Source organism: Bos indicus, chromosome 13, assembly GCF_029378745.1.
Source record: "Bos indicus isolate NIAB-ARS_2022 breed Sahiwal x Tharparkar chromosome 13, NIAB-ARS_B.indTharparkar_mat_pri_1.0, whole genome shotgun sequence".
Taxonomy (NCBI): domain Eukaryota; kingdom Metazoa; phylum Chordata; class Mammalia; order Artiodactyla; family Bovidae; genus Bos; species Bos indicus.
The window spans coordinates 63,156,125-63,167,383 of record NC_091772.1 but is presented as its reverse complement, the minus strand read 5'-3'; the positions used below and the strand labels follow the sequence as shown (position 1 = coordinate 63,167,383).

Below are 11,259 nucleotides of genomic sequence, written 5' to 3'. Positions count from 1 at the left end.
TCTTAATGGTTTTTGAAACACTTTCAGATCCCTTGTACTTTTCATCCACATGGCAACCCTGGAAGGTGAGGTGGGGGAATGGCAGTGAGCCCATTTTATAGATGAGGAAACTGAGGCTATGAAGTGTCTGCAAGGTGCTGTTATTTGAGGCTGCCCCACACATTTTGGTTATACAAGTACACTGATTTGTTCTCCAGTGTGAATGTACATGAAAACCACCTGGCATGAGGGTAGAAGTTTGCTTGTGAAAATGACTCCTGGGCGCTTAGATTCTAAATTGGCAGGGATGGGGTGGGCCCATAGTTAACAAGCACCCAGGTGATTCTGAAACCTGGGACATTCCAGGTAGCCTCCAGTGTGAGCTTGTTTCTTTTTACAGCCCTTCTCAGCACCTCCTGTGGACCAGGCCAGTGTTGGGAAGAGGCCCTATTGGAGCTCCCAGTCTGATAAGGAAGGCAGATAAAGAGATCCAGTGTGCCCGCTCAGTGCTGGAACAGAGGTTGGGGTGGACAATGGAGGAAGCCAGTAACTTCAATACCTGAGTGCTCCCTGGAAGAAGTGATATTTATATGGGGCCTAGGAATCTCATTCTTGATTGCGTCTTAGCTTTCTTTTTTTTTCCCCTGATGGGTCAGTCCCCACCAGATGGCAGGCAAGTTCATAGAAATCATCAAGCCTTTTACATCTCTGCCCTCAGTGCTGGCACAGAGCCTGGCATAGAGGAGAGGACAGTATTGCTCAAATCAGCTGATCTGAGCAATGAGAAATGGCTGATGGAGAGGTCCCAGGGCCTCCGGATTAAATGCATTTTCATGCTCAGCATACTCACCTCCTCCCTTTGTGAGATCTAACATGGAATTAATAGTGAAAATTCCACATCATGTTGTAAATGCTTGTACCTGTTTCCCTCTTCCCTTTTTCACTATACTGTGAGTTCCTTAGCGCCAGGAGTCAAGAATGGGGCTTAGAGCCGGCTCTCAAAACGTTTGTTGAATGAGTGGATCAGTTCAAGCAGAAATTGTGCATAGGGTACTGGAGTTTCCAGCTATAGGAGGGCTTGTAGAAAAGCCCAGAGCTGTAGTAGGCCAGACATTCCTCCCCATTTTCTGACAGCTCCCTTCTGCTTGGGCTCTGGGTGAGAGGAATAGGGTGGCTACACGATTTGAAAGTGAACGGCTTTGGTGAGGAAGTTGAGGGAGATGGGCCGGAGCTTGGAGGTGGGCCTGAGAACCCAGAAGAGAGGAGGGGCAGTTTCTAGAGATCTGGCCGAGGGTGTTGGGGCCACAGGTGAGAGTTCTCGGAGTCACGTGGGCTCTGCTGACGTTGATATGCTTAATGCACATTCTGTCCTCAGTGTCTCCACTTAGAGGCATCGGGCAGATGGGGGTGCGTCGGGGAGGGGGTGGGGCCACCACGCCTCGGACAGGGGCCGTCCCCTCTGAGGGCGGGGAGTGCAAACGCGCCTGGCACCGCCCCGACAAAGCTTGCGCGCGCCCCGACCCCCGATTGGCCGTGCTGCCTCGCGCCGCCGCCCCGTCCCGCCCTCCGCCGCCGGCACGGTGCGCTGCAGCCAATGGGCACCGTCGCCGTCGCCTCCGTCACAGCCCGAGCAGCCAATGGTGGTAGCGCTCGGCGGCTCGTGGCTCTTTCGCGGCAAAAAGGATTTGGCGCGTAAAAGTGGCCGGGACTTTGCAGGCAGCGGCGGCCGGGGGCGGAGCGGGATCCGGAGCGGGATCTAGCCCTCGCCTCGACCTGCCGCCATGGGCCCGCGCCGCCGCCGCCGACTGCCACCCGCGCCGCGCGGGCCGTGAGCGCCATGGCCGTGGCCGGGGCCCCCGCGGGCGGCTCTTGCGCGCCGGCGCTGGAGGCCCTGCTCGGGGCCGGCGCGCTGCGGCTGCTCGACTCCTCGCAGATCGTCATCATCTCCACCGCGCAGGACGCCAGCGCCCCGCCGGCCCCCGCCGGCCCCGCCGCACCCGCCGCCGGCCCCCGGGACCCTGACCTGCTGCTCTTCGCCACGCCGCAGGCGCCCCGGCCCACACCCAGCGCGCCGCGCCCCGCGCTCGGCCGCCCGCCGGTACGGACACCAGGGACACTGGGCCGAGTGCATGCCTTGGACCCCCGCGCAGACCCGGGCGGGGCACGATGTTTGGCCCGGCGGCAGCGGGGGCGGGGGAGGGTGGGCTGAAGCGCCCAGGCTGGGCGGTGCCGAGCCTGGGTTGGGCCTCAGGGCTCCGCCCTGGGGTGCGGGGTGACCTCGGGCCAGTCCTTGTTTGCTGCTCTGTGCTCTGGGCCTCAGCTTCCTCGCCGGAGCAGACTCAATGATAATAATGGTCCACGTGTATTCAGCTGTCGCTGACTGCATGCCAGGCCTCTGGCTGACTTCAAGGCAGCTAAAACTCACATCCATGCTGTGAGCTCGGTGTTGTCACTGTGCCCATCTGAACTGTGCCCAGAGAGGGGAAGTGGCTTGCCCCCTGGTCACAGGGCTGCAAGTGGGATTTAAACTGAGGCCTGCTGGCTTCAGACCAGAACTTGTGGCTGGGTGGTGGGCATGGCTGCTTGGGGAGGTCAAAGGGGGGTGTTCTGGGACCAGACCATAGAAGAACCATTGAGGAGACCCTCCTTCCTGCCTCTGGGACTGCCAGGTGCAGGCCTGGCCCTCTGGGCCTCTGGGGACAGGCTGCCTGGCTGGGAGGCCTTCTCTGCAGGGGCGGGGGTGACTGGGCCAGCTGCTGATCCCCTCCCTCTGCCTGTCCTTCCATCTGCCACCCTCCACCCTCCCAGGCCCTGGTTGCCATGGAACCTCATTAATCAGGCAGGCAGACCCCCGGGCCCCAGTGGAAGTCCTGGGTGGGCTAGGCCTCTGGGAGCTGGAGAGGAGGCCCCCAGTGCCAGGAGAGAGTAAATGCTCCAGGGAGATCCCTTGATAAAGTGCTCCCTGCACAGCAAGAGGCTAAAGACAGTTGAGACTAGGGGGCCCAGAGAGGTGTCTGAATTAGGGGGAGGGGGGAAGGTGGGGGCGGAGGCCTAGAGCTTGGTCCTGTGGGCTGCAGGACAGGGTGTGGAGACCAGTTTGACTGGTGCAGCCTGTGGGTAGAGTTAGGGCATGGATGGGCAGGCAGGATGGGGTCTCAGCACAGTTGGCTGAGCAAGTTGAGGCGGGAGGCAGGGCCCAGGGCAAGGAGGTGGAAGCCCAACTGCTGACGGAGGCCTGGGTAGCAGCTGGTCCCTGAGACATCCCAACAAGGTTCCCCCGACCCCTTTGGCCCCCTGCCCAGTATGTCCGTCCTTCCGGAATCACTGAGATGCTAATAATAACAATAGGAGGCACCATTGTTTTGAGACTGTTTTGTGAGTTCGGCCATGTGCCAAGCACTTTACCCAATTAACTCGTTTAACCCTGTCAACAACTTTCCCGTTTTACAGATAGGGAAGCTGAGGCTTAGAGATGTTAGAACCTTCCCTGGTGAGTCAGCTCATGAGTGGTGGGACCAGTCCAGATTTCCTGAGTGGTTAACTGCTGGCATGCCTTACTTCCTGGAGATGCTACTAGAGATGAAGGAAGCCCAGGGTCCCTTCCTCCTAATAAGTGAGAGGGAGGGAAGTTGCACAGGGTCAGTCCCCTGATTGGTCTCCTATACCCCAGCAACCTGTCCCTCCAGGTACCAGCTTGGAGCCTGATCCAGTAGCCTCTATTTAGCTGATTGACAGGTGCTTAGGCCTAGGGCTGCCCTGCCCTTGGGCAGTGGAGCTTCAGGCTTAGAGGGACAGCCAGGGACTGGGATCAGGAGGTTTGCCCTCTGCTCCACACCCGGGGTGTCAGGGGCAGCCTCATTGGGTCTGAGCATTCCATTCATTCAGCAGTTGTTATTGAGTGCCTCTGAGGTTCTAGGCACAGAGGCACGTAAAGAGCCTCTGCCATCACAGTACTTAAGGGCTAGTACGTGTCTTCTGCCGTGAGCAGGGCTAGGGCCTGGTACCACCTTGCTGCTGTTCAGAAACATGGGCTCAGCTTTTGCTGTCCAACACCCCCTAACGTGCCTGTGAGTAGCCGCTGGCTATCTGAGCCGTGGCCTCCACTCTCCCTCTGCACTAGCATCTGTTTGGGGGCAGTCCTTGAAACAAGCTGCAGGCTCAGCTTCTGCACAGTGAGCATTCATTGAGTACCTCCTGCCTTCAAGGCTCTGTGCAATTCACCCATTACTCCCGGCTCTTTCTGTCCACGTCTCCCCCGTTGTCATGGCTCTTAAAAACAAACTGAATATAATACATATTTACTATAGAAGAAGAGATGAGAAAGTTGAGGGGGACAAGATCCCCAGCCCCATTCATTTTTCCTTTTTTCTCTTCCAGAGTCTGCTTTTTTTCTTTTTTTAAGGTGGTTATGACATCTTTCTAAAGTTTTAGAAATTGAAGTTTTTCCTTTACTTCTGTGTGCCAATAGCGCATCATCCCCGCTTTAGAGACAAGGCAGCAATTCCTCGTGGTCCTCGCCCTGATACCAAGGTTACTACTGAAATGGATTCTATAATAATACAATCTGAAGCCGAGAAAATGGTTTCATGAGCTTTTTAATCCCCAAAAGGGATCACATAAATGCATTGCTTCATAACTGTGTTTTTCTTGTCAATATGTCTTTGGGAGAGTTTTGTATCAACCTGCCCCCATCCTTCTTGACAGCAGTGTGGTATTCCAAGGGCTGGATGAACCAGTTTTTGTGGCCTCTCCCATGGATAGGTATTTGAGTCATCTGGATTTCTTTCATCCCTGCTTTTTGGGTCCCTGTGCCCGCATCTCTGAAGAACAGCAGCAGAGATGGGCATCCGTCTGCCTGAGTGTGGCATGGATCCACCTTCAGCTTGGGCACCCTTTTGAGGGAGCAGGAAGGAGGCAAAGGGTGCGGTTGGCTGGAGCATGCTAGGGTTCAGGGCTTTGGGGCGAGGCTGGAGAGCGGGTACATTGTGGTTTGGCTTGTGGGAGCCTGGCTTCCGGATGAGCCTCTGCCCAGCCCACTAAGGTTCGAATCCTGACTCCACCTCTCACTGTGTGACCTTTGCGAGGTGCAGACTCCTGAGGAAGTGGAAGTCATCAGAACCCCTGCTGCAAGGCGGCTGGAGGTTGTGGGTGATCACACGCAGGTGAAGCAGTTACCTAGCAGTGCTCAGGACACAGGAAGCACTCAGCATGCATTAGCTCTGATATTGGCAGATACCTGAGAAAATCTATGGGTGCCTGCGTGAGAGGGTGTGTCTGAGTCCGGCAGCATGTGGGGCGGTTCATTCAGCAAACATGCTGATGCCCAGACCTTACGTGCAGAGATTATTCAGACCCAGTGCCTGCCTCTGAGGGGCTCCCTGGCCTCTGGGTGAGACAAACACCTGCAGAAATTTCTGGCGAGAGACCATGTGGGAAACGGTTGCGAGGCTCAGTTTCTATTGCGCGATTGATTGGAAAGACTGAGGTGATGGGTAAGGTGCCTCTCTGGAGGGGGAAGCGTTGGTGTGAACTCGGAGGGAGGGAGGCGAGGGCCAGCCAGGGAGGGACGAGCATGGGCTAAGGCTTGGCGGTGCAGGTCTGTGAAGAAACTCAGAAGCTCAGCAGAACTTCCTGTGGGAGAAGTGGTGGCAGATGAGGAGACTAAGGTGGAGGGGACAGACGGAGGCAGGGAGACCAGCGGGAAGACAAGCCGGGTGGTCCAGATAGGAGGTGCCAGTGGCTGTGGTGACGGGAATTTTGGCAGCTAGATGCGATGAGGGCAGTGGGTGGGCCTGAACCAGGTTCTAGCTCAGGAAACCCTGTGGGTGGCAGAGGGGCAGGTGTAGCTGGTTTGGGTCAGGATATGAGAGAGATGCCTGTGAAATCCCCAGGGCAGTCTCCATTCTCGTGCGGGAATCCTGGCTCTGGCACTTCCTGCCTGTATCACCTTGAGTCTTTCTGGGCTTCAGTTGTCCTACCTGTAAGATGGGGCCATGATTCTGCTGCCTTATTCACAGACAAATCAGAAACCAGAGAGAGGTAGTTACTCACTCAGGGGATCAGTATCCCAATGGCTTAAAACATCAGACATTTGTTATATGGTTTCTGAGGGTGGGAAATTCAGCCGTGACTTGGCTGGGTGCTTCTGGCTGAGGACCTCTTCTGAGGTTAATGCCAAATGTTGGCCTGGCTGCAGTCATCAGAAGGCATGACCAGGGTTGGAGGATATGCTTCTAAGCCTGCCCGTGTTGCTGTTGGGGGCAGGGCTTTAGTTTCTTGCCACTTGGGCCTCCTTAGGGCTATCTGAGTGCCTACGTGACATGGCCGCTAGCTCCAACCACGAGGGAGGGATCAAATAAAGAGCAAGGAGGAAGCTTTAGTGCCTGTGTGACCCTGTCTCAGAAGTGACATACCGTCACTTCCACCACATTCTGTCCATTAGAAGCGAGTCACCAGATCGGGCCCATGCTTAAGGGAACGTTAGGCTCCATCTGTTGAAAAGAGGAGAAGCAAAAGAGTTTGCAGACTACCATAGGTCCCCCAGGGAGGTAGTGGTGGAACTGGGGCTTGAACTTCTGCCTTCCAGTTGAGTGTTCTGTCCTGCGGGGTAGGATCATGCTGCCTGGGACCTCCCCCTCACTCATACTCTTGGGCATCCTGGTAGAGTGACTGGGGCAGGGGGCTGCCCAGAAGCACCTGGTCTTCAGCCAGGTCTCTTGTGGCCCCACTCTCCTGGTTACTGGGCATCCTCCCATTGTTTTTGCCATAGGTGAAGCGGAGGCTGAACCTGGAAACTGACCATCAATACCTGGCTGAGAGCAGCGGGCCAGCTCGGGGCAGAGGCCGCCACCCAGGAAAAGGTACCCCCAGGGCTTGGGCTCGGGCAGGCCCCCTGGCCAGACCCACATTGAGGGGGCGTGGACAGACAGGCATGCTTGCAGAGTAAGCTCTGGTCTGTCAGGCCTGGGTCTGATCCAGGCCTCAGGGGGCCCCAAGGGGCAGCTGGAGTGGCCGCCTGGCATGGCTTCCCCAAGCCCTAGCGGGTGGGAAGTTCCCCAGCCGGAAGAGGAATTCTGTGATTGGCAGGCAGCAGTCATGGGGCCTCCCTGCTTGGCCTCACCAAAGGGAAGGAACCATCTGCCCCCTCCCACCCCCACCCTACCATCCTCCTGCCCTGCTGTTGCCAGGGAGCCCAGTGTGGCTGGGGGTGGTGCTAAGGGACCTTGTCCTGCCTGGCCTCCAGGTGTGAAGTCCCCAGGGGAGAAGTCACGCTACGAAACATCATTGAACCTGACCACCAAACGCTTCTTGGAATTACTGAGCCGCTCGGCTGATGGAGTGGTCGACTTGAACTGGGCGGCAGAGGTGCTGAAGGTGCAGAAACGGCGCATCTACGACATCACCAACGTCCTGGAGGGCATCCACCTCATCGCGAAGAAGTCCAAGAACCACATCCAGTGGCTGTAGGTACCGGCCGGACAGGAGGGTAGGCGGAGGCCCAGGGTGGGCCGGGCCAGAGGAGCTGAGAGCCATACCTGCTGTGGCTGCCTGCGTCCCCATCTTAACAGCTGGGCAAACCGAGGTTTAGAGAGGAGAGCTGGCTTCCGTGAGGTGATGGATGCAGGAAAGAACACAAATCTTACATATCTAGCGCAGCTCAACTTTCCATTTCTTCACCTGGGTAACCACCATCTGGATAAGGATAAGGAACATTTCCAGCACCCCAGAAACTTCCCCTGTGCCTCTTCCCAGACACTGTCCCTTCCTCATACCACCCAGGTGACCACTGCTCTGGCTTCTGTTGCCGTTGATGAGCTTGGCTAACACAGCTGTTTTTTTTTTTTTTCCCGTTTTCACCTCTTTCCCCGGTCATCTTACTCCACTCTGACACGTCTGCGTTTTCAGTTTTGGGTAAATATTCCATTCTACATCGATTTATTTATTTATTTTCTTCTCACTTGATATGTCTTACAAATGCTTCCATTTTTGTATCTAACGCATCCATGTCTTTTTGCACAACTACAGAGTGTTCCACGGCATGTCTTATCCTTGTGTACTTACCCAGCCCCCTACAAGGGCCACGTGGGTGTTCACAGACATTCAGGCCCAACTCTGAACCCAGCCAGTCTGCCTTGGAAGCCTGGCTGAGGAGCCAGGCCATGAGGGGCAGGGGGCAGCAGCAGACTGGTTGCTGAGGGTCACAGCTCCAGGGAAGAGGGGCTGGGAGCTGCTGACCCCTCCTGTTGCCTCCCGGCAGAGGCAGCCATGCAACGGTGGGGATCAGCGGGCGGCTTGAAGGATTGACCCAGGACCTCCAGCAACTGCAGGAGAGTGAGCAGCAGCTGGATCACCTGCTCCACACGTGCAGCACCCAGCTGCGTCTGCTCTCGGAGGACGCTGACAGCCAGCGATATCCTTGAACTGCCCGGAGGGTCATCAGGGCCCCATCCAAGTGGGAGTGGAGGGCCTTACCCTGGGCCCTGGATTTAGGAGAGGGTTCTGGCTTTGGATACTGGTCCTGGCTCAGCATTCACTCACGGTGTGACACTGGACAAGTTATTTAACCTCTCTGAGTCTCAGCTTCCTCTGGAAAAGGGGAAAAACAATCCTATTTCAAAGCTGTACAGATTAAAACCAGAAAAGCTAGTATCAGTAATAACTGATTTATTTAACAGGGATAACATTTAATACAGGGATTCAGTACCTAGTTGTAGCTTCAAGGTTAGAGTTGCTTTTATTTGCAAAAATAGAAACTTTATTTTGAAAGAAGTTATGTTTATACATTTTGGAGATAACAGCTCAGACGGTAAAGAATCTGCCTGCAGTGTGGGAGACCCGGGTTCCATCCCTGGATCAGGAGGATCCCCTGGAGAAGAGAATGGCAACCCATTCCAGTATTCTTCCCTGGAGAATTCCATGGAGAGAGGAGCCTGGTGGGCTATAGTCCATGGGGTCACAGAATCGAACATGACTGAGCAACTTAACACACACACACACACACACACACACACACACACACTAATTGACATCAAGGTCATGGGTCTGAATAAATTCTTAGGACTATGCCTGGATTTAAGTAATTTTTATGAAATGATTATAGGCAGCTATCATTACCTTGAGATTCAATAGGTAGAGTGATCTCATTGTACAGATGTAGAAGCAGGCTCAAGGGCATGAGATCTGCTTGAGACCATGTGCCAGGCCCTGGAGTGGGCGATGCAGAGGACAGGATTGACTAGGCAGGGATGGGCTCTGCCTTCTGAGGTGTCTGGGTGGGTGGCCCCCGAAGGCCAAAGATCATATGGTCCTTGACTCCACCAACCCTGGCCTATGTGACCTGCCAGGACCTTCGTAGCATCGCAGACCCTGCAGAGCAGATGGTCATGGTGATCAAGGCCCCCCCTGAGACCCAGCTCCAAGCCGTGGACTCCTCGGAGGTGAGACCTGGGAGTCTAGACTGGACCAGGGTGGACTGAGCTGGGCTGGTAGTCCAGCTGAGCCTCAGTTTACCCTGCCTGCTACCTCCACCCAGAACTTTCAGATCTCCCTTAAGAGCAAACAAGGCCCCATCGACGTTTTCCTGTGCCCTGAGGAGAGTGTGGGTGGAACCAGCCCTGGAAAGACCCCGTCCCAGGGGGCAGCTTCGGGGGAGGAGGACAGGACAGCTGACCTTGCCACTGCGGTGCCACCACCACCATCATCACCCCGCTCATCCCCTGCCACAGATCCCAGTCAGTCCCTGCTCAGCCTGGAGCAAGGTTGGTGAAGGCTGGGTGGGCGGGGTAGGCTGGGCCCCTCTCCCGGGTGGGTGGGCAGGTGTGTCAGCCCCTCCCCGCCGGGGGTGTCCCCGGCCTGTGATGCTCACCCGTCTCCCCAGAACCTCTGCTTTCCCGGATGGGCGGCCTGCGGGCCCCCGTGGACGAGGACCGCCTATCCCCGCTCGTGGCGGCCGACTCACTCCTGGAGCACGTGAAGGAGGACTTCTCCAGCCTCCTCCCCGAGGAGTTCATCACCCTGTCCCCCCCCCACGAGGCCCTCGACTACCACTTTGGCCTCGAGGAGGGTGAGGGCATCAGAGACCTCTTCGACTGTGACTTTGGGGACCTCACTCCCCTGGATTTCTGACGGGGCTCAGGGGGACCAGGGCCTCCTGAGATGCCCACCCCGTCTCTGCAGCCCTGGAGCCCCCCGCCCCTGGCCGTCCTAGCCTAATTGGAAACGTTTAATTTATGCCCCTCTCTCCTACCTCCAGTGGCTTCTAGCTCTGGAGTCTGGCTCCTGCCAGGAGGCTGAGCAAGCCAGGAAGGGAATTCTGTTTGTGGTGTGTTTGTGCATGCACCCAACCCCTGACGTGTGTGTCCACGGGGTGAGTGGTGTGTGAGCATGTGTGTGTGCATGTCCCGGGGAATGAAGGTGAACACATCTGTGCGTGCACTGAAAACACGCCCCAGTGTGTCCACGTGTGTGTGCATGAGTCCATGTGTGCGCGTGGTGGGGGCTCTAACTGCACTTTTGGTCTTCTTGCTCCAGGGGCCCCACGAGGCCCAGGGTGGCCACCTGCCCCCAGAATCCTGTCTGCTGACCAGGCCAGGTGGCGAGGCCTTGGCCTGCTTGTTGGCAGGACAGCGAGAGCACTTCTATCGTCTTAAAGGTTTTTCTGATTGAAGCTTTAATGGAGCGTTATTTATTTATCAAGGCCTTTTTGGCAAGCTTGGGGCATCAGCAAAGGGTAGGAGGGATGTGGGACTGGTGCCGCGACTCCCTTACCCCTGAGCGAGGGCAGGGGTCCTTGAGCTGTTTTTTGCCCCACTCGGAAGGAGCTGAGGCCTGAGTGGTTTATTTATTCGGAAAGTGAGGGAGGGAGACACAGACTGACTGACTGACAGCCATGGGTGGATTGAGGGGGTGGTCCCTCCCCATGGGGTCACTGCAGGGCCCCAGCTGCCCCCAGGATGGATGTGAGATGGGAGAGGTGAGTGGGGGACCTTCACTGACAGGGTGGGCGGGAGGGGTGGGGTGAAGGGCCTCCCCCCCCCAGCCCAGACCACAGGGGCCCTTCCTGTGGCATTTGAAGTGCCCCCTCCACCCCACTTCTTGCTCTGCCCCACCCTCCAATCTGCACTTTGATTTGCCTTCCTAATAGCTCTGTTCCCTCTGCTTTGGTTTTAATAAATATATTGATGGTGTTTGGGCCCAGTTTGGGGACTGTGTACTGGGAGCAGGTCTGTGGCGGGGAGAGGTCAAGGTTGCTGGCGTGATGACCGTTCCCTACTTTCCGTT

At 56.5% G+C, this 11,259-nt stretch overlaps 1 protein-coding gene across 1 annotated transcript; it reads left to right on the top strand.

Moving 5' to 3' along the window:
- The first annotated feature begins 1,687 nt into the window (after positions 1-1,687).
- Positions 1,688-11,175, top strand: E2F1 (E2F transcription factor 1). Its single transcript, XM_019972713.2, has 7 exons — positions 1,688-2,077; positions 6,749-6,839; positions 7,223-7,442; positions 8,237-8,389; positions 9,302-9,416; positions 9,512-9,737; positions 9,857-11,175. Exons 1-7 carry the CDS (start codon positions 1,817-1,819, stop codon positions 10,102-10,104), a joined length of 1,314 nt encoding a protein of 437 aa, XP_019828272.2. The 5' UTR covers positions 1,688-1,816; the 3' UTR covers positions 10,105-11,175.
- Positions 11,176-11,259: the final 84 nt, after the last annotated feature.

What these genes read in the sequence shown, in the direction of transcription:
- E2F1 (XM_019972713.2), top strand. Translation starts at nt 1,817, where the DNA reads ATGGCCGTGGCCGGGGCCCCCGCGGGCGGCTCTTGCGCGCCGGCGCTG. An exon ending in CCGCGCTCGGCCGCCCGCCG is followed by an intron (nt 2,078 to 6,748) that starts GTACGGACACCA and finishes TTTTTGCCATAG; the next exon opens with GTGAAGCGGAGGCTGAACCT. An exon ending in CCTGCTCAGCCTGGAGCAAG is followed by an intron (nt 9,738 to 9,856) that starts GTTGGTGAAGGC and finishes CCGTCTCCCCAG; the next exon opens with AACCTCTGCTTTCCCGGATG.